The 23,759-nt window shown below is 39.5% G+C and overlaps 1 protein-coding gene across 1 annotated transcript in view; it reads right to left on the bottom strand.

Moving 5' to 3' along the window:
* sv2c (synaptic vesicle glycoprotein 2C) overlaps positions 1-23,759 on the bottom strand; it is an 86,621-nt gene that overhangs the window by 21,264 nt on the left and 41,598 nt on the right. The window contains exons 3-4 of the mRNA XM_002934827.5: positions 15,748-15,928; positions 4,248-4,399 (exon numbers count right to left, since the gene is read on the bottom strand). Of these exons, the coding sequence (XP_002934873.1) occupies positions 4,248-4,399; positions 15,748-15,928 (333 nt within the window). The remainder of the gene's footprint in view (positions 1-4,247; positions 4,400-15,747; positions 15,929-23,759) is intronic.

Genomic DNA, 23,759 nt, shown 5'->3' with positions numbered 1-23,759 from the left:
ATGTACCTATATTATCATTATTATAAAATAAAATCAGCTGCAGTGGATATTTAATACATCTGCTTTATAGGTGTACTCTATATTTTTCATATACTTAATCATGATTTTCCTTAACCTAACTTTTTTCCAGATGCAATAACATGCTGTAAGTCACTGACACATTTCTGGTCCCACAGGCTGCTTTCAGCACAAGTCAGAAAAAAATGTTATGTTGAGAAAGCCCACTTATATATTATTGTTATTATTATTATGTGAAAACCCACGCTCCACAGGAGTAAAAAGGAGGACTGGGAGGCTAAGCAGTGGGGCACTATGGGGCAACTGGACCTTCAGGTTAAAAAAGAAAAAAAAAATTGCAAAGAAAACCATGTACAAAAAAAGTGCAATGACATGGAGCTGGCTACTCCACTTGCACAGTTACTTTATTTCTAAGCTAGGAGCTAGTGTATGGATTGGTTGCCGAGGTCAGTCAAGGACACATCTGCAAATCTCTCATGAAGAGTTCTAATTCTCCAACACAGGGCAAAGGGCTCACAAGATTAAACCAAACAACATATTTTCAAAGGACAGGAGAGCTGGCATCCAAGGCACAAATAGAATAAAAGGCAAAACAAGACTTTAGAGAACAGGATGGAAAGGTTTTATGGGATAAATTGGTTTTGCAGGAATTGTTTGGAAGATGAATTTTATTGAGAACAAAAGATAAATAAGATTCGGTTCAGGCTCAGAGCATGGAAACAAGACAATAGAAGAAATCGAAAATCACTTGAGAGTCTGGGCACAAGTAACAGAAATATCAACGTCAGGTTAAAGATTTGCGATCCAAGTAACACAGACTTTTAGGTTGAATAAAGACAAACGTCCATCAATTTCAACCTTTTATGTCTACATGAAACCTGCAAAAACCCCAAACTGAAGCCTCTCCAATTTGCCCCAAAGCAGGAAAATTCCTTCCTGATTCCAAGACCAGTCCCTGGATTATCTTAGTGAATTTTAGTAACCCTGTATTTTCCCCACTTGCTTAAAAGGCATCCAACCCCTTTTTGAAGCTATCTAATGTTACTGCCAATACGATTGATACAGCTCTGTTTAAAGATCTCACTGTAAAAAGCCCTTTCCAAATATTAGGACGGAACCGCCTTTCTTATAATCGGAATGGGTGTCCTCGTGTCTGCTGGAAGGACCTACTGGTAAATAAAGCATCAGAGTGTTTATTGTATAGTCCCCTTGTGTATTTATAAATAATTATCATATCTCCCCTTCAGCTCCTCTTCTCCCAGCCTAAACACTGCCAGCTTGGCCAGTCTTTCCTCATAATTGAAACCTTGCCACAAGTTTGAGGGGAAACATTAGATTTAATGACTTGGCAGTATAAAAGCTGAGAGCTGCAAGGGAGATAACTGTTCCAAAGTTTTGCCAATATATTTCATCTTGTGATGGGCAGTTTTTTTTAAAACCAGGGCATTTTGAGTTTAGCCACAAGTTGTTTGAATCTGCACTTGCCAGCGTGTTCGAAAATGGCCCCTGTTGTGTTTGAGCTCAAATTTTAAAATGATGGGTTTAGGGGATGCTAAAATAGATGAGGAATGATCTGACTACAACTGATCTATAAACAAGAAAGCAGAAAAACAAACTGTATTTCACATATTTCCTCTCTCTCATCTTTATCAGGCACCGTGACTCTATAGCATGAAGCTTACAATGCACATAAAGCAGCTTGTCATTCCAGCACAGCCCACTCACTGTCATTTATAATTCCCATCACAATGTACTTTATCAATTTATGCAACAGCATTACAAAGCTATGCTTCAAGAAGACAAAGACTCGAGACCCCGGCAGTGGCACGGAATGAATTTAAAATGAGTAATGTTTCTATTACTCCAGCCGGGCATGGAGCTGTGTTTAACCGGGGTCTCTGGAACAGCTTTTCCAATTAGCCAATAGGCAAGAGTAGCTGTCACGCTGTATCAAAACAAGCGATATCTAGGGAACTATATTGCATTTATATCGCCTAATATACTGCATCATTTAATTTTCCTCCTTTCATTATTTAACACTAAAACCATTGAGCCCCAGGATAACAATCTGTGCATGGGGTGCAAGAAGAAGGGCAGACTTGCCAATTTCTTTGGTCTTTTATATTAGGATACAAAACCTTGGGGCACTTACGCTACTCAAAGTCAAACTGTCAGATGATACTACTGTCATGGAGTACTTTAACCATTTTAGTGCCAGCAGCTATTCAATCTGTCATACAGTATATGTATGTTGATATAGGTGCAACCCACTGGAAAAGTCCAAGCTGCACCTCTTACGCTATGGCCCTTTACAGGCAGGGCTGAAGATTTTACAATGCATGGCAATAAAAGGGTTAAAGGATCCTACTATAATGGTCTAATAAAACCATTACATTGAGTCCATTACATGGGTTGTGCTTAATATAAATATAAGGTAATACCTGCACTTTCAGTTATAATGTCTGTGCAGGTTATAAGCCAACATAGGCGGTCTCTAAAGTGATCTGTAATGGGAAATTAGCTAAAAAAAGAAACTTACCAGAGAAATGCAAGGGGCGGGGGGAGTTAGCTCTAGACAGCTGTCACATTGTTTTTGGACCACTTATTTGCCTTGTTTTAATCGTTATTTATAACTGGAGGAAAACACTGCACATTATACAGGGAGATGATGGAAACCAAACATACAAAGCACAGGGACCCATTTTTTAGGTTAAGAATCCATGGGCTAGAATCAATTATTATTATTAAGAATTAAAAAAAGCATAAGAACCAATATAATTAGAACAGGGGTGGATTCATAGCTAGTGGGGCCCTGGGTGGTGCCCCATACACCCTGGCTCAAATCCTTATCCAACCTGGTTCCACCTCCAACCTACCAGAGCCCCACTCTCTCTTCACTTATGCTGTACCCAGGCAACTGCCAGGACAGACCTAATGGAGATCCACCACTGGATAAGAGAGAAGAGGAATAAATATTCTGGCAAGATAGAACCTTGGTCTTATTTTCCTGTCATCAAATAACAACTAATTCTGTGCCCAATGAGCAATGGTAGAAAGAAAATACTGATACCCTTGGTTGTTGTACTCTGCTACCTAGGTTTTCGAACAGCCTATAAGGGAATCTTTATCAATTTCAAATAAGCACTAATGCTGTATAATGCGCAATAGCTGTAGGTTTTGCCTACAATCCAATAGTGAGGTACAGCAATATTAGAGATATAATGGTAGTGACATTTTTCAGTATCTTTTTATACCACATAATTGAAGGAGAAGCAGCATAATAAAAACTGCAGTCAAGCAAACTAAAAATATATTATTAATTTCCATTTCGTCTGTATCTCTCTTTTCCCTCTTGCAACCCAATTGTGCCTTGAAGAAATAATTCTATTTAATGGCAGATCTATGTTGCACAAAGAGTGCATTCAACCAGTAACAGAATTGGAAAAAGAGTTTTGCCTAACCAACCCTATCATGCTTGGATGATTCCATACGCAGCAACCAGGCTGGGTAATGACGGCCAAGAGAGAGCAGCAGTTCAGTAGGGTGGTCACATGTTGCACAACAGGCAGTTTTCTCTGTAAAGTCACAACAGTGGTGAAAATTAACCTATGAAAAGATTTACATGCTCTAGTGCTCACTGTTTTTATAATAAAATATTCGGGCTTGGGTTTCTATGGATGAAAAAAAATATAAAAATATAAGTTAAAGTAAAAAAGAATGTCATAATGTGACTGATGCCGAATCCAATATTTTTCTAAAAAAAAAACAGATGTAATGGCATCCAGTTCATGGTTCCCCCAGCTCCCTCCGCAGCATCACAACACATGGGTGAAAGACTGCGTGCATGCCTGTGACACTGCCGGGGGTGGGGGAGGGCACACTGGAGCGGCACTGGGTGGCCGGCCTTGTTGCCTTGGGTGCCCGGGTGTCTAGGCCCAGCTCTGGGGAGGGCAGACATACGCAGGCTGCAAAGGGGCCCTATGGCAGGGGGTAAGGACAGTGCTTCCCTCCACCAGCCAATGATCCACGCTATACCACACATTGGATTTTTAATCCAAAATACAGTTGCAGGATGCATGTGGTTGCAGCCCTTGTGGCTGGATCATTGGCAAATTACCCCATAAATCTTCTTGTGTCAGATTATATAAAAATTATGTCAAACACAGCAGTCTATGGAACCATAAACAAAACTTTCACTTCCTAGTAAAGCAAGATAAGGATGTACTTACCATAATGTGGAATAATAGCCCAAGCCATAGCTGATGCATAGATTCCTCCGATCATCCAAAACATGCACAACCAACTCAAGTGTTCTCCTCGCTTCTCTCTGGCCAGAACTTCCGAAAAATAGGAAAAAGCAGTTGGCAGAGCTCCTCCTATGCTGTTTAAAAACACAAACACACATTACTGCAATGCAACTGCCCAAGTAACAAGTGTATTTCTACATATTAGGGAGTTGTATGCCAAGCATGTTGCTCAGTGATTGAAATGCCAGTGTGCTGACAAAATGTACATGCAGGACCCTCATCTCTTGTTAGTACTTGAAACAATGAGATCCACTGCAGAGGACCGGTACACCCATAGATATTATAGAAATAAATATAGATTCAGAGTGCAGGGCCCACAGATAGCCCAAGAAAGCCCTAAAATTAACATCTGTCTTGAGGAGGTGGGCACCCTATAAGTGTAGTGCCTACACATGTAGCTGATTGCACCTAGTGATTTGCTAGCCAAAACCACATGCAGGACCTTGAGTACAGGCATGCCAAAAATGAAAAGGACTATGAAAAAAATACCACCAGACTGGAGTTGGGCTATGTTGGAATCCTAGGAAAAAATGTTGCATTGCTGGTAAAAAAGATGGTAATTATTTGTATTGCCTAAATGTCTAGCACCAATAATAATTTAAATCAGATACACATATATATATATAGTTTTAGTGCTATATTTTAGTGTTGTTCTCCCTCATAGGGAAGAAATAAAAGAAGAACTGCAGGCTAATGCACCAATAAGGATTGTTCATAGCTTTCAATGAAATCTCATAGCGAAGAATAAAAGAACCTGCAGAAACCTGCTTTCAGCCAGAAGACACCCTATACTCAGATGTGCACATATACAGCACTTACACAGCTGACAGAAGGCACATTACCTTATCAAACAAAGCTCCCAAGAGCGACACTGGCTCTAGTCAGCGGATATACAGGTACCTCCTTATAGGCAATGCAGCATCTAGGCCTCAGGCACCAACAATAAGAACTGAATAGCAGCAGCCACTATCTACTTAGTTTTTGCTCCAAAGCAGTTTCTAAACATTTATAGAGACACTGTAATATATTTTATAGGTATGTGTTAACCTTGCCTGTTGCCTCACTCACTTCCTTGTGGGCATTGATAGCCACTGATGCATGGCATGGCACCTCTTTATAATGATAAAGAGATATTAATATAAGAAGTGTCCATTTACTAAAGTGCATTACAATGATTCATAACGATTAACAGTGAAATTGTATTAGTGTCACACTTTACGTCACCGTCAAGGTACCAATGAAACCTGGCGTAAGTGTTGGAATTGCAAGGTGATGTTTTGATCTCGTATAATGATTCTAGCCCAGGTATTCTTTACATAAAAAATGGGTCCCCATGCTGTGTAGGTTTGGTTTCCATCATCTCCCTGTATAATGTCACAGCTGTTTAGGGCTCACTTATTTCCCCCCCACACATTTCTCTGGTCAGTTTCCTTTTTTAGCTAATTTTTGACCCAAACATTTTTTTTGCTGAGATCTCTAATAACTCATGTTGCACCACTGCATATAGCAGCATCCAAGAAAGGTTAGTAAATTAGATTTTGTGCCTTTAAATATAAAGCAAGACAGGTCAGGGCAGTAAATATCCCTGGTTTAATATAGGTCAGTTAAATGAATGAATTTATTAGGCAGTTCCAAGCAGGGTGCTCCATAAAATGTATTAATAAACCTGCCATAGACATTTACTGGAGACCCAGAGAAGACAAGGTAAGTGTCTGTGATTAAAAATAAATGAATACACTTGGTATAAAGTCTGGTTGCAGGCAGTAATGATACAGTCTGATTTTATTAGGGTGTTTGGAAGAGGTACCCAGAAAGAACAACTACAAGGAATAGGGGGAAAGTATCTTTACATAACATTCATCATTTCTTTATTCTATGGGGAAATGATTTTCAAACAGATTAGTTGAGAAATATGAAGTATCCTGTCCTTGTCTTGTACCACCTTCCTGGGTCATCTCCTTCTCTCTGTACAGGTATGGGACCCGTTATTCAGAATGTCGGGACCTGGGATTTTTCGGATAAGGGGATCTTTCCGTAATTCGGAACTCCTACCGTAAGTCTGCTAAAAAATGTATTTAAACATTATTTAAACCCAATGGAATTATTTTGGCTCCAATAAGGATGAATTATACCGTAGTTGGGATCAAGTACAAGGTCCTGTTTCATTATTATTATTACAGAGAAAAAGGAAACCATTTTTAAATACGTGAACTATTTGATTAAAATGGAGTCTATGGGAGATGGCCTTTTAGTAATTCGGAATTTTCTGGATAAGGGGTTTCCGGATAAGGGGTACAATACCTGTAATACTGTTGGTGAGTGTGGCTGGGCATTAATACCAAAACCAAACTGGGAAGCCACGCAGGCCCTAGGAATCAAGAAAGCCTGGTGCTGGCCCTGGCAATACATTTTATCTTCCCTCTCTTGTAATTGATCCCAGCTAAGATATAATTAATCCTTATTGGATGCAAAATAATCCTATTGGCTTTAATTATTGTTTTATTGATTTTTTTTAGTAGACAACGTACGAAGATCCAAATTACAGAAAGACCCCTTATCCGGAAAACCCTTGGTCCTGAGAATACTGGATATTGGGTCCTATACCTCTACCAATATATATATTTATAACATCAATAACATTACTGATGATTAAACTGGTTAAGGAGTAGAATCAAGCAAAGTGTTTTTAATAAACATAGAGTTCAGATTATTATTGACTATGAATTTGCAATAATTTATTACCTGCTCAAATTCTCATTATCTCAAGCATGAAAAATGAGCATTACTTAAACTGATAGATAACCATGAAGTAGATCTCCAGACCATAAATCACAGAGAAAGATCCAATATTACACGACAGCCATTATTATTATAAATGATTTTTAGAAGATCTGTAGTGAAACAGAATAACTGTGGACTCTCCCAATGATGCTAAAAAGCACCCTGCAGATTTCAAGGCAACACTTTTAGGCCCATTTATCGACATTCTGATTTTAGTGGTTTTTGAAACCACAAAAAGAAACAAATTTTCACAAAAACTGTGAATGCCAAGTCATTTATTAGAATGGCCTAATATAAAAAGCATGAACGAAAAAAACCCGCAAAAACAATAATAAAAAAAATATGAAAACCTTAAAATCCGTGATTCTGTTAGAATGTGTAAGCACTTACAAATGAGAACAGCACGAAAACCTCTAAAACCACAAATGAAATAAAGATTGTTACAGTTTGCCTAGGACTTGCCATTGACTTCTACACAACCTCAGCAGCTTTGAGATGGAGAAGTTTTGTATTAGTGTTGTTTTTGGCTTTTACACTTAATCAATTACAATATTTGATTTGTTTAGATAGTTGATAGTTTAGAGTAATTAGTATAGTCCACAATTTTTAAAGCTAAAAAATTCAATTCACAAAAAAGGAAGAAAATACGAATGCAAGTAAATGGGCCTAAAACCCAGCAGCAACAAGTTTGGCAGATAAGACCTTTATGACTACGGTGTTTAGTATTATACTGATATTAGAGAATAGACTTGGGTTTAGCTAATGCTTTGGGGACTGTATAACTATGGGGTGCCATTTGTCCAAAGTACAAACTGCACCCCATAGCATTCTTCTATCCTCTCTCTATCTTTCTCCCGAAGGTCTCATCATCCTCCATAATTTAATTCCTTCCCCCTCATCCATGTTATGTTCTCTACCATCTTTTCTGTTTCCCCCCTTTCATATCTTCTCCACGCTATGTCAGCTATTCCACTTTTCTCCCTCCTATAAGCAGTAGTTTTCACCCCATATTTTCACTCCCCACCAACTTTTATGTCCTGTGAGCTGATCCAATTCTGACACAGTTCCCCACAGCATCACAATTGCACCGCATTGCAACTTTCCCTAGTTACAGGGTAAGGAGTTAGTGCCTCTCTCAGTACAGAATCAGCCATGCAATGCTATTGGCCGGTGACAGCAGGTTCAAAGATGAATCTCTCCCAATCTGTCCAATAGCAATAGTCCAGTTATGGCAAGGGTTGCTACCTGTTTGGTTTGTCCCAGCTGCCTGTTCAGGTTTCATCTTTGTGAGATCCGAACAATAATCTGGCCAATAACTACTGATGGCATGGCCACCTCCAGATTTCATGACCCCTCCCCTGTATGTCACTGCTCCACCCCAAATATAATCATCCCTCCTTTTTGTTTGCTTTTTGCTGAGGTCAAATGTGGCAACCCTATATTTTTTTTTTTAAAGGTTTATTTTTCTTTTATTGTAACAGTAAAATAAAGTAAAATACAATACAACACTTAAATAAAACAGGTTACATAGATAAAAATAAGTGTTTGGTACATTTTAATTACCGGATTGTAGGTTGGTTGCGCAGCACTGTAGTGCTGGACATGAGCTTGGTTCGTTACGGCAACCCTATATTTAAGTGTGACTGGATGTGGTCACAAACCTACGGGCCAATGATATGTATATGCTAATAAACTAACTTAGATACAGTGGCTTCTGCCAAGTAACTAGGAAATGTAGGAGATTTAAAAACCATAGGTGCCATTAACCATATTGGTCTGTAAATTATGTATCCAGAATAGCAATAACCATCACCAACTGAAGAGCCAGTAACACCATACAAGTTGCCTAAAAGCTGAACATTGAAAAAAACTGCTGTGCATTGGGGAAGCTGCTGCTACGTATCTGAATGATGTACAGGAGGGTTCTATAAACAATTGCCACTTGGTGTCATAAGTTCTCCATGATTTGATTTTTGTTACTGGTTATTATAATTAATAACACATATTTACAAAGCACCAACATATGCCACAGACCTGTATAACAGAAGGGTGTAAACATCAAACATACAAATTATACTCAATCACTGACTGATACAGGGAATTTCTCCACAATGTCCAGACCCTGGCATTTCAAATACCCAGGGTCCCAAACAGGCCTGATAAATAGTGAAATGCCATCTTACAGCAGCCCCTCAAGAATTTGCCAGAATCCACGAATTGCCTGCTCTCCACCCAGGCCAGCAGGTAAGGTGATAGGGCAACTTGGCTCTGTCACCTTGGAAGTTTAGGTAGCCTGGAAAGTCCCTAGCCTTAATTAGTCCATAATACAGAGAGCTGGTAAGGCCCTATGTAGAAAGCTTGCAGTTTTGGTCTTCAGTGCACAAATGGGATATTATTGAGTTAGAGAGGGTCCAAAGAAGGACAACTAAACTGGTAAAGGGTATGGAAAGTCTCAGTTGAAGAAAGACTGGCCAAGGTGGGTCTGTTTATGCCGGAGAAGAGGTGCTTAAGGGGGGATAAGATAACTATGTGTTAAAATATAAGGGGATCTTATAATAATCTCTCTTATGCTTTATTTACCAGTAGGTCCTTGCAGTAGACACAAGGGCACCAATTCCCATTAGGGCTCTGGTACACGGGGAGATTAGTCACCTGCGACAAATCTCCCTTGTCACGGGCGACTAATCTCCCTGAACTACCATCCCACCGGCGAAAATGTAAGTCGCTGCGCAGGCGATTTCTGCAAATTGCCGAAGTTGCCTCGCGAGGCAATTTTGCCGATTTGCGACATTTTCGCTGGTGGGATGGTAGTTTGGGGAGATTAGTCGCCCGTGACAAGGGAGATTTGTCGCAGGCGACTAATCTCCCCGTGTGCCAGAGCCCTTAGAAGAAAGGATGTTCCATCTAAATATTTGGAAAGGGTTGTGGAATTCTCTCCTTGAATCAGTCGTACTGGCTGATACATTAGATAGCTTCAAAAAGGGGCTGGATGGCTTTTTAGCAAGTGAGGAAATACAGGGTTATTGAATATAAATCTTTGTACCAAGTTGATCCAGGGCCTGGTCCGGTTGCAAATTTGGATTTTTCCCCGCTGAGGCAAATTAGAGAGGCTTCAGATGGGGTTTTTTTTGCCTCGGGCCAAGCAATTGAATTACAACTATTGAAGTTGGACCCACCCTATGCCTCGGTATCTGTTATTCAGGTTCTTCCTAATGTGTCCTCTAATATAGAGGCATCAGGGGCTCTCATGGGATTAGATTGACAATGCTGGGGGTTCCAGATAAGCAATTGTCTGTAATTTGAGTCTGGAGGGGGCCAAAGTTATGCACATGCTTTAGTTCTCCTTTAATTCTTCTAAAATAACATCTAAACCAGGGGTGTCAAACTCAATCACATAAGGGGGTCGAAATCTAAAACACAGGATAAGTCGCTGGCAATATTTTTTATTAAGATGTACTGTACGGTCAGGCACAGTCACAGTGCAGGTGATTGGTGCTGCACGGTCAGACACGGTCAGGCACAGTCACCAGGGGCCACATAAAACAGCCAGAAGGGCCACATGTAATCTAAACACTAAAATAACCAATAGGATTGTTTTGCTGCCATAATGGATTCATGCTGGCTTAATAATCATCAGCTACAAGGTACTAGGTACTAAGTGAAGGACAGAGTGCAAAATGCAATTTTTTTCTCAGGGAGAACCATTACAATGGAATCTCACATACCAGCTGGTAGTCACTTACCATTCTGCTGAACTGGAAATGTGTGCCATATGGTGCACCACAGTGCCATTAAGCAAGTATAGCCTAGGAGGATGGACTTCTGCATTATTATTACCTGACAGCTGCTAGGTGGTAAAGCAGTGTGCCATAGAGCAGCCCCATTCTGCTGAATGTAAAGAGGCTGTTGGCATACAAGAGTATTCTCCCTGAGAGGGAAGACTGTGACCCCAATGACTAGTGAACCCTAAGCCATATTGTTTGGGAATGTAAATAAATTACTCTTGCCCAATCCACAACCACAGTAAACTAAAATACACACATTAGAGTGTTCAAAATACTTTATTTAAAAATCAACTCACGTCAGGGGAGGAACGGTCGGCTGGGGGAGCGGCGGCAAGGGTCGAATATGGGTCGCCGGGGCCCAGTCCAACCCTGTTGCTACAAAAATTCAACTCATATCGATATTTTTAAGTGGTTTCCCTGCTCCAGGATTTGACAGCCTCACTAGTTAATACATTTTTTCTGTACCTTGGAGCATAGGATCAGACTGGGGCACCAAGGGCCCGCCCGGGGCTGTTAATAAATAGGCAAATGGGGCAATTGCTTTAACTTTGCGTTGGAACAAATGCTCCTTATGGATTTTTTAAATCAAAGGCTTGCAGCACTGTTGGTCCAGGGCAGCGTGCCTATTTCTTGCCTATATATATTTTTAATTTCTCCTGCTTGAGGGTAGTTCTTTTACAAATCTCTTAGGGCAGTTGTTGGGGCCCACCAATGAGCTCTTTGCCCTGGGCCCCACTGACAATCTGTGGGTTCTGGCAAATACCAGAGGGGCTGCTGTAAGATGCCATAGGCAGTCACTATTTATTGGGCTGGTGGGGGCTGTTCTTGAAATGCCACGGCCTATTTTGAAACCCAGTCCAGGCCTGGCCCACTGGTGCCTTCAAGTGGCCTGGAGGGGGCAGGGAGGGGCTGTGTGTGTGGGGGGGGCTTCACAGACAAGTTACCCCACTAGGTGCTTACCCCATTTATTGTGACCACCTTATGCAGCAACCCACCCCTCAGAAGCCATGTTCTAATATTTTGCACTGATGACATCTAACAGGATCAAAAACAGGCTGTCTGCCCGTATGGATATATAGCTCTGAATTATTAGCTTGTACTCATGCCTTTAAACCAGTGGTTCAGGATGCATAGTTGGACACAGGGAAATTAAGAAGTGATCTGCATATCTCCACATGTAGGGGCCGATTCACAAAAGTGCGGCAACGTTTATCGCATGCTTTTTTGTGTTAAAAAGCAGGCAATAAATAAGTACCGATTCATCAAAGTCATTTCATATGCGTTAAAACGCATATCGCATGCGCAAAAAAGTGCACTATTGCAATGCGTTATTTACCTCGCATTGCGTTAATTCTCGCATAGATATAATACTAACGCATGATTCACAAACACATATGAAGCGTTAAATGCGCTAAATATCGCATTAGTCTGTGCAAAAATTAACACCTACTTGGGGCAGGCGGCACTTAAAGAAAATCGTGGTTCGTGAGCTTTTGGCAACACAACATGGACTTTGCAGTGGGATTTTTCAAGTCTGTGTTGGCCCTAGAGTGATGCAGCCTCCAGTTTGCAGGGAAATGGGCATTTTCAGAACAGTAGTTTTCCGAAAGTAATAGTTAAGTTTGTTAAATTGTGCACTAATATAGCACACGGCGAAATATATCGCGCGCAGCGGGAAATAACGCACATGGCGGAAAATAATACTAATAGTCCTAACCTAATTCTTTCCTATCTTTCTCCCATGATTTTCTTTCAGAATGTGGCTTGCCCTGGTACCTTGTCTCAAAATTCTTTGTCAAGAAAAGAATCTACAAAACTCTACAAAAATGGCTTGGAATAAATAAAAATATTAGTAAAATCTGTAAAAGTCATTAAACAGTTAATGCTTTGTGCAGAAAAGGGTAAGGGCCCACTTAATACGAGGTCCACCAGAGATTTACCCGGTATCCTAACAGGCCAGTGTGACCCCAGTGCTGCAATGAAACCTGAATAATGCACAAGAGCTACCTCCTTAAAAGGGCAACAGCAGACACTGCCATGTTCTAAAAAGGGATAAAAAAGGGATATTGGTATCCGAGCTGTTTAAAGACTGGTGTTGTGACTGAGAAATGCTACCTGCTGGTTTCTATAGGCTACAAACTTTGTCACAATTACTGTATATTACCCCCATACTGACAGTAGCGCATCTCATCACAACAGAATCCACCAAGGCATATGTACAGTTAACCATATCCATCACAGCCCACCTTTACACTTCATTGGTTCTGTTTAGGGAGGCAAATGTCTGTTTTAAATGTAAAATTCATTGAGATTCAAGATGCATCCGATTATGATATTGACTGATACTGGCTTCATTGTTTTAACAGTCATTAATATAATTCATTTTTTGAAAATACCAATATTCAATTACTATAGGCAGGGTCAATTAAATCCAAGAATTAAATCTATAATTTGTTATTTTTTACTTATGTGGAACGGTGATTATTCTATATATTAGTATGGGCTACAAATAATGATTTGGTTGTAGGCATTTGTATAAACCCAGACTTATTTACAAGCCAAAACTCTTTTCCAATCCTCTCCGCAAGGACCCTAATACTCTGTTAGGAATCTAACACCATTTCCAAGACTGGGAAAAGGTACTTTAGGATTACCTAATATCAAAAACACTTATAAGCCAGCCCTCTACAATATCCCACCACCCCAGTCTTTCAAAATAGAAATCAGAACCTGCAAGTTGGTTAAGGAAATTTTTGAAAATTGAAGCACATATACCAACACTACAGATTACTCTTAGTACCTAAGCCTGTATCATACAAACATTCTATCATTATTATCTTGTGATTGAAATTCAACTTCATTTGGATTCAGAAAAGCTGTTTCCTCTTGGGAATCAAAATAAAGCCCATGTGGTGTATGTACCAATCACTTTGAAGAACCCTATTTATTTTATGTCTTGTCTCGTTAGTTTGTGGGCACTGAAGTTCTATCCTTTGACGTGCAATCAGATTATTTTTTTGGCAGAAGGAAATGAATATATCTCTTCTGTTTATTGACTCTTATCAAGCCCCCCGATGATAGATTAACTTTGACACTAAATAATATTGCCTACTAATATCATTATTGGACGTGCCAGTATACATCTTTGTGCTGTACAACAAGGAAACCCACCATGCAAAAAGAACAAATTAGAAACAAAATAACAGTAAAATGCAAGTGGAACACTCGGACAAAAATGGAGAGGATATTTATTTATATTTCTTGTGGAATAGATAAGGAGCTGTGGGTAAAGAAATTTCCAAGCTGAATTGAAAGAAAAATCATTCTATTGTACATTTTAAGCATGTTTTAGGTTGCAATTTGAATTAGATTTATAACAACAGTAACTACCCTGAAATAGCTCTCACCTGTTATAATAAATACACCAATGGATCTCTTAAAAAAACTAGAAACTTGGTTATTGTATGATGTGTATATCCAGGGCCCGAACTAGGGGTAGACAGAAGAGGCAGCTGCCTAGGGCGCAATGATTAGGGGGCGCCAGGTAGAAGCCTCTGCTGCCTACCACTAGTTCCCCTACTTTTCCATTGCCCCCGCCGCTTGTCATTAGGGGAAAATGACCCACGGCATCGCACCCCCCCCCCAACTGCGCATGCGCGCCAACGGAGTGGGCGGGGCGGGCGAGGTGGCCGACCGGGTTGCCTAGGGCCCCTGTGTATATCAGATGCTTTATAGTTACAGGTGCAAGCAAGGAATGATACCAATAGTGACGCTGGCATGTTCCCACTGTACAGTATATAAAAGTCCAGTCAGTGGCCTGTGATAGTGGCCTGCCTCTTTCCCCTAGGCCAAGCCCTTGGTTACAGTGGAATACTCAGGGCCACTTTAAGGTACCACTGGGCCCAGGGCAAATATCTCATTTGTGGGCCCCCACAGTTGTAAAAGGAGTATATGTAAAAGGATATTTGTAAAAGGACTACCCACGAGCAGGAGAATGTAAATATATATAGACAGGAATTAAAACAATAACCTATACTGAGGGAGGCATTTACTCATTTTTTTACTAAGTTTTTTTTACTTTCTTTGCTTTGTGGTTTTAAAGGTTTAGGGTTTTTTTTACGCTTTCATTTGTGCAACAATTAAAAAAGTCACGGTCGTCGTGTTTTTTTTGCTCCTTCTTTTGTTTGTGCTTTTTTTAAAAGGCTGTTTTAATAAATCATGTGGCATTCATGGTTGTAGAGAATTGAGTTTAATCGTGGTTTTAAAAAACACTAAAACCACGAAAAAGTGAACGTTAATAAATCTGCCCCTTAATAAAATAGACCTGAGGCCCAGGCACGCTGCCCTGGGGCAAACAGCGTCACAAGCAGGCACATTCTGCCTACTGCAGAAATTAGACACATTTCATAAGATTCCCTTTTTCATAGATGTGGTATAACCATACTGATATTTACATTATACTTACTAATAGAATTCTTTTGGGCTGAACCTCAAATTAAAAAGGTTAGGGGACATATTAATATTATGAAAAACTCAAAGAATGTGAATCTTAAAAGGTGGCGGTAGGATAACAAAAACTATTATTGCTCTTAAAGCTTTGCTCCAGGCAAACAGAAGTCCAATTGGATAACACAGCAGCAACTTCTAAAGAGCAACATAATAGTCATCCTAAATGTTCTTATGCACCAGAGTCCCATTAACACAATTAATTATCAGAGGGCTTGAAATTAGAAAACACCTTGTAGAAGTTTACAATTTTTTTTGTGTGAAAAGTGTATCTGTGTAGTAACAGAAAACTTCCAATACTGAGTAAAAATGCATAAAAATGAAAGAAAATGACCATAAAGACAACTTACCCAAATCCTGAGAGAAGACGGCAAACTAGGAAAAGTCCATAGCCCTGGACAAATGAAGAGAGGAAGGCGAAGAATCCATTGACAGACATGCATATGAGAAGAGACTGCTTTCTTCCAACCTTGTCTGCCAGGCCTCCCCAGAAGAACGCTCCCACCATCATCCCCAGGTAAACTATACTCCCTGCAGAACAAAAAGAACATCATTATTAGATCAGTGGATACCTGTACCTGAACCCATTGTGGAAGATGAAATCAAATCACTGCAAAAAAAACAAAAAAATTTTTATTGTTCAGTCCCTATCTGCTTGAACATAGAAGCCTGTATCCTGTTACTCATTCACTTTGTAAAACACAGCATTTTATTTATCTGAAAGACCAACACCTTCCAAAATTGAGTCCTGACTGTGCGTCAGGACTCTCTTTGTCACTGTAATAGGCGATCTTATGTTTGTGATACACCCATTATTATTGTCCAGGCTGTTGCTATTGCAGGTTATCCCACCCAATTCACCAGAGCAGACTGAATGGCTGCATTGGCATTGAGAGTTTATTGTACTTATTATGGCAACACCTACTGTATATGCATTAATACAATCATTTAGGAAATGTCACTATCTATGTTGTATACCTTATTACCACATTGTGTGTGCAGGGTAAGGCACAAAAGTAAATATATATAGGTTATATTTTCTCTCTTACTATACTGCTAATATCAGTTCTGTTTTCAGATTATTTATGCACTGAAGCACTGCTCAGACTGAGCGCAAATTGGAAACTGATGCAAACACTAAAGCATTTCTATGACACAAGGCATAGTGGCAGGTTCACAAGGTAAATAACTGTAGTGCTGCTGACCACTGGGACCCTACCAATGACAGACTCCATAAATCTAAAGCAGAGATGAATCACATGACACAAGGGCGGCCATTTACATGCCATTCAGGGAAGAGACCTTTCCGCAGTCACACAGGGACAGTGACTCATTCCAGGACGTCAGAATTCCCTAAGCACCCGGGTTCATATACTAAAGTGCAAACACAGCAAGCTCCATTCACTGCAGATATATGGATATTGTGGGGGGGGGGGAGATTTTATAGTACAGTATTTCAATTCTCACATTTTTTTAAAGCAGCTGAGCTATAAATGTTTCAAAACCCGTGTGTGTAAATAACGGGGTAGGTTAGTCTGTATAGCATATGAAATGCATTAGATATTTACAGTTTTGGGAGCAGATTTAGCAAAGATTTAATTTGTTCTCTTTTAAAATGTTTAGGATTTAACTTTTTGCCTTCATCAATAGTCAATTATATGAGTATAACAGCATTTTATTTTTGGTATTAAGGCTACACAGTACAGCATGAAGCATGAGAATACTTTCTGTTTTCATTATGCTTTCAGTGCATCTCTTACATTGTAGGGGGCTTTTAGCCCATCTCGCCCTAACTAGGTTGGCTTCTCTCCTTAGTAGCCATATTCCAATATCTTGCACTGAGGAGATCAAGATCGAAACAGGCTGCCTACAAGTTTGGACGTATGGCTCTGATGAGCACAAGTAAAAGTCTTCATAAATAGAAAATATGTCTTCTGCTATATGGGCAACTTGTTGGACTCATGTGAATTATATACCTAAACCCAGATTTAATCCAGCAAGAAAATTAAACTTGTTCTGAAAAACTGTTAAATTGATAGTTTCTTGTATTTATATCCCTTCAAGTTGATCATGAATAGTAGGGATGCACCGAATCCCGGATTCAGTTCGGGATTTGGGCCAAATCCAGCCGTTTTTTGATGGATTTGGTTTCGGCCGAATCCACGGTCCCGGCTGAACCAAATCCAAACCCTAATTAGCATTTGCTAATTAGCATCTGGAAAGGGTTAAAATTTAGGGGGGGAAATTTTTAGCCACGCACGCAGCTAATTAGGATTCGGTTCGGGATTCGACAGAATCCATCAGGGTGGGTTCGGGGGTTCGGCAGAACCAAAAAAAGTGGGTTTGGTGCATCCCTAATGAATACACAAGCTATATATACATATATTTAGCCATAGACACGAGCAGTTTCTCATCAAGTGACGAATCCTACATTAATTACATTACATGTTCATCTCTTTCCAGTAGGATCCCTGATAACTGCTGTTTGTGCACTAGGAACCAGGGGAACAAGGTATGCCATTACAAATAATAGATTGCATTGTCACGAGTGGACCTTCCCCCTAGCAGCTGTGTGTGCTGATAAGGAGAGTACAAGCCGAAGGAACAGTGATCTGGGGAACCGGAGACTTTGTACCAAATAATCGCTGTGACTTCTGTTTTTATGCACCTTATCTGCTTGACTAATATTATTTGCTTCACATCTATCTTTTGCTGAGCGTGTACTGCAGAGATTCCCATGTTTGTATTCATTCACAATTGAAGTTACTGGGCCCTCAGCAAAATGTTTTTAGGGCCCCCTAAATCTGGGGAAGATGAGTAGTTTCACAAATATATAAAAAAATGATGTTTATATGTACAACCTCATGCTGGCTGAATATAGCTTACGTGGCTGGCTTTGTGAGACAATAATGTGTGAATAAAGGGAGTGTGTGCATTTCTGAAGAATCAGCAACAGTTAGGCATTCACTAGGACAAAAGAGAGAACCTTATTAGTAGTTGGTCTTCAACTACTAGGTTCCTATATAGGCTTTTGTTGCATTTAATTTATAGTGGTTGCACAGCATCTTACTGCCAACCTTGCCATAAACATTCTTCTTGTGTCTATGGGGGCTTCACTGGGTGCTCTAGTTTCCTCCCAAACTTCAAAAACATACAGGCAGGTTAATTGGCTCCTGATAAAACTGACCATAATTAGGGTTGCCATCTTTTTTGCTATTAATACCGGCCTTTAGGTTGGGGCAGGCAGTGAAATCACAGGGGGGCAGGGACATGGGCAGGCTAGTTAGGGGAATGGGTGGATGGGGCAGAGGAATTGGGCAGGGAAATGGGCAAGTAGGTGGTGAGTAGGTGGGGATAATAGGCAGGGTAGAGGCTGGTCTCTATATAAATGTGAAGACACACAGAGCTACTAGTAGCAGATACTTGTCATGGCTACAAAAAAAGACAATGCAGATAATTTACTGATAAATATGTGCTTGCGTGTGATTGCACACTTGTGCATAATAGGCAGGGAGACTCATTATGCTCATGTATGCAAACAAACATAACATTTACACATTTTCATATATACGACTGGTCCAAATTTGCTGTAGAAAAACAAATAACACATAAACACAATGTAGAAGAAAATGTAAAATAATTTATTAATCACAACACTGTTTTATGTATAGCAGGCAAGGCTATACATAAAACAGCAGTCTTTGCTAGACAAAGCAGCAGTCTGTCTGACCCCGGGTAACAGCAAAGGCTGCCAGAAAGTCATTGCCTCAGGCATAACCATAAAAAAGCTGGAGACATCACTCTATCACCTTCTCTCGTGTTGTCGTCTTCTCTTCTTTATTGCCTTCTGAGCACTTATAACCTCTGTGTATCTGGCTCTCCCTGGCTCACACAATTCCGCTGATCTATTTAATCCTTTTAATGCCACTGACAGACTTTTTTTCCAAAAGCAAACATTATGATTCTGGCCACTGCAGGGCAATGAACTCCCAACTGCTAAGAGTATTATTACTATTCTAGTACATTTATTATACATATTGACTGACATGATGGGGAAAAATAATGGCACACTTTTTTTATTATTGTTAAAATTTTAAATAAGTATTGTTACAATGATATTATAAAGGAGTGGCAACCAAATGATACTTATCTTCAAGAGCCCTTACCCAAAGAGCTCCTTGGCCATTGTTTGGTAATTCCCCAAGTCTTACTGCTAGATGGGTGCATGCTGGCGACCCTTCTACCAAACAGATGGGTGGGCAAATTAAAGTGAGGCAAACAAACCATATCCATCTCTAGGGAACTGCTCCCAAAAAGCTCCTGACTAGGAGACATCTGCACCAACCTTTTACTCAGCTGCCTGCAGGCCAGCCCCTCTTCCACTAAAACTGACATGTATACCAACACAGACCATCTCCAAAGACACTTGCCTGAATTGATCTGCAGCCATTATCAGGCAACAATATTGATTTACCATTACAGGCATTTCTGACTTGAGAAAATTAAAACTATTCCATGTTTAGTCCTTGTGAGGTAGATAATTAAATTACCAGTATACAACACCCTCTCCCTTCACCCATTGTTGTGACTGTTTTAGCAGAAGTTCATTATGCAGGAAGAATTACACTGTGACTCTAATTATCTACTTTGCAAGGACCAAAGATGGAGTAGTTGAGCTGTTTAGCTCACAAAATAACCAAAAGCAAAGATTTTTATAATTAAAACAATAGGCAAATGTATGTTGAGTACAATCCCTATTTATACAGGGGGTAAACCATCCTTTTAACACTCATCCTCAGGCCATAGAAAAAAAAGCTTATTTTCTAAAGTATAGTTCATTTCAGGAACACATTACAACAAATCTACGTAGACCTTATGCTGACTGTAAATAACAACTAATTTAAGTCGCTTACTATATCACATTAATGAACCTAGTGTCTAAATGACAAATTAAAAGTTCACATGAGGACGGGGACGTTGGACACCACGCAGAATGCTGAATAAAGTCAGTCAGTTAAGAAAAAAGTAAAAGTGATTTAGTGTTGAGGTTTTGCTTGATCACACTGAGCAGGCTGCTGTACTGCAGCATATCTATATAAATCTGTAGAAAATACAGTACTGTAGGGAGACTGAATAATGCAAAGCCCAGGGAAGCTGACAGGGTTTTGGCTTTGCATATATTCCCAGTTCACAGCAATCTTTTAGGGGGAATGTCATCAAAATTGCAAGTGGCGCAGGGGGAAAAAAGAATAAATAACAACAAAAGTTCACCATTTTATCATTCTTCATTTTTTAGTTATTACATTGTATATTTGGGAAGAGCATTTTTAAAGATCTGCTTGGTCTTGGTGCAAATATAATTATTCTTATTAAATACACTGAGCATTCCACTGATGCAAACTAAAAAAAATATATTTTTGTTCACTATCTTTTTTTGTGGCTTTGCTAGAATGAAAAACTGCAGTGAGCATATTTTTCTTAATCTATCTTCTGATATCAGAGCACATATACAGCAGTACATAATCTATACCATAAAATAACCACAGCAGAGAGGCTAATTTTCAGTGAAAGGCATTGGAATAGCTGGTTAGGCCACCTTCATTTTTCCAACAAAGTAGCCAATCAAAATCCTATCTTTAACTAATTGATTATATCATCGTAACATTGTACATTATTTTGCTATATCTAAATCTACCTTTACCTATGAAACTGGCCATACACTGCTTATTTGTTGAGGTTGCCACACAAGTAGATCTTGCCAGACTGAGCCACCCAAGCACTGTGCCAAATTTGGCAAATTTCAGACGCAGCAGAATAAATGATTTTCTCAATGGTGCTATTATTTCTATGAAGCACTGTGTTGGACACTATGCATTATGTATCAAGAGAGATGTGACAAGGTGTGGGCTGAGCACTGACAACAGCAATCGTTTGGGAATTCAGATCCTTGGCAAGCGCAGTAATTATACAGCCCACATTTGCTGTCAAACTTCTCAAATGCACTCAGATGGAGAAAAACTCTTCAAGTAATGCTTCTAAGTGGAACTTTTCCTAAATCAGTTCTGTTTTAAATTCAAATGCACACATTTTCCACCTAGAAGCATTTCAGAATCTTTTTGGGGAGCAGGCTAGCCGAGTACCTGAAAATCCCACTTCTCTGTGTATCCAGGAGTAAAGCTGCAGGGGGTGTAGGGATTATGACAGCACCAGGGACATTGGGCAAGTTCATATGCATTGCCAAGGAGGGGAATAGAGGGCCTTGGTTTAATAATTGGGTGGTGACTGTGGAGCAAGAAGGGGGGGAGCCAGGCTCCAAATTTCCTTTGCCCTTTATCTACACAACTGGACCTTTATCTACCCTACTAATACCTGTACCTTTGAAAAGACTTTATGTACAGCACTGAATCCCAAGTGCCTAGCCAGAGAATTACATGTTGCACGTCTCCATGACAGATTTGCAACTTAGTTGATATATTTGTTATTTATTGGCCATGCAGAAATACATGTTAAAGGAATACTGTCATGGGAAAACATGTTTTTTTTTTTAACACATCAGTTAATAGAGCTTGTCCAGCAGTGAAATCTGTTTTTCAAAGCATGCCACTGCAGGGGAGCGCAGGACAGACGCTTGTGAGTACGAGCCCTAAAAAAGCATGGATTCCCCCCAAAGCATGAATAGTTGAAATTTCTCATTGGTCTTTTTATGTTGGGGTTGGATCCAGCCTAAATTATAAGGTGCAGACATGGGAAATGCATGTATTCCTATGTATTCCATATCTTCCCCCAGTCTAGCACAGTAACAGGGGCATTATGTGTTCACCTTTTCTGGCCCTTTTCCCAATTTAGTACCATAGGTAATTGAGATATCAAAAATTACCAGGCCAGCATATTAAAGTAAGTCCTTTAATGTAGATTTAGCCCTGAATTCCTGCCCCTGGCTCATACAAATATTTATTTATTATTACAAAAGACACAAAAATTGCAACAAATCTACTAACTCATAGCAACCATTCAGATGTTTACTTTTTAATGGATGACCAGCTGCTAAATTGCACCAGTGCGTTTGCCCATAGAAACGAAGTAATTATTTTGGATTGGACCATTATCGGTTAGTAAATGAAAGCAGAGGTCTAAAAGGCAACACAGTTTAACACCTATCTTAGTAAATCAATCCCTCTCTCTTATCTGCTCTGAATTCTATTCTGACTTTATCCTATCAAGTTTAAAAAAGGATTTGAAGATGAAGGGTTTAGTACAGTCTGCCTCTGTATTCTAGACGTTTCTTGTATATGACCAAAAGTCTGTCTTTCCATCAAAATTACTAGCTATCCAATCATTTAATAACCTGTCATATTGAAGACCTTCCTTTCTCCCAGCAAACCACAGTTCTTCATTGTTCTCCAAACCCTTCCTGGACTTCCTTATAAACTGGAATATCATTTCCATTGTTGAGTAGGGACAGCTAAGTAGGGCAAATTCCTGGAGCAGAATATAATCAGTGGCAGGCAACAGTTAAGCTATTAAATGATTATTAAGACTGTCAAAATATGTCTTTCCATGTTTAAGTGATATTTGAAACACTGAACTTTAAGTTAACAGTAGGTATAGCACCGATGCAGAATGCCGCCACGATAGGTTTTGGTTTTCTCAATATACAATGTGAATGTGAATATAACTGATTTGTTGTTGATTGTGCTTTTTGTCTACTGTAATACATAGTTGAGAGGGCCACTCCACCAGTGCACCACTTTGGTTTTAGGGCATGGGAGGTACTTTTTAATGTAATCATTTATTTTTATCAAATTATAATGTTGATTATGTAAAAGATGGAGGAAAATCAGTCCTTTTTGTATCTAGTGAAAGCCTAACCTGAGTTATATTTTGACAGTCTATATAATCATTCTAGGAATGTGTCCTTCTACCCTACTTACTACTAGAATTGTTCTGTAATGAAATATATAATCAGGTTCATTTATACAGGTATGCGATTCTTTTATCTGGAAACCTGTTATCCAGAAAGCTCCCAATTACAGGAAGACAATCTCCAATAGAGTCTTTAAGCAAATAATTCTTATTTTTAAAAATGATTCCCCTTTTCTCTATAAAATTAAAACAGTACCTTGTACCTGATGGTAACTAAGCTGCATGAATCCATATTGGAACAGTCCTATTGGGTTTATTTAATGTTCAAATGTTTTTAGTAAACGTAAGGAAGGATCCCCTATCCAAAAACCCCAAGTCCCAGGCATTCTGGATAACAGATCCTATATCTGTAGTTCATATATTATGTTGCTGGTTTGTAGCTATGTAGGAATGTAAAAAACATAAAGCAATTAAAACCTAATGTGTTAAAAAAAGACTT

This window comes from Xenopus tropicalis, chromosome 1 (genome assembly GCF_000004195.4).
Source record: "Xenopus tropicalis strain Nigerian chromosome 1, UCB_Xtro_10.0, whole genome shotgun sequence".
Classification (NCBI taxonomy): Eukaryota; Metazoa; Chordata; class Amphibia; order Anura; family Pipidae; genus Xenopus; species Xenopus tropicalis.
This window is presented reverse-complemented; position numbering and strand designations above follow the sequence as displayed.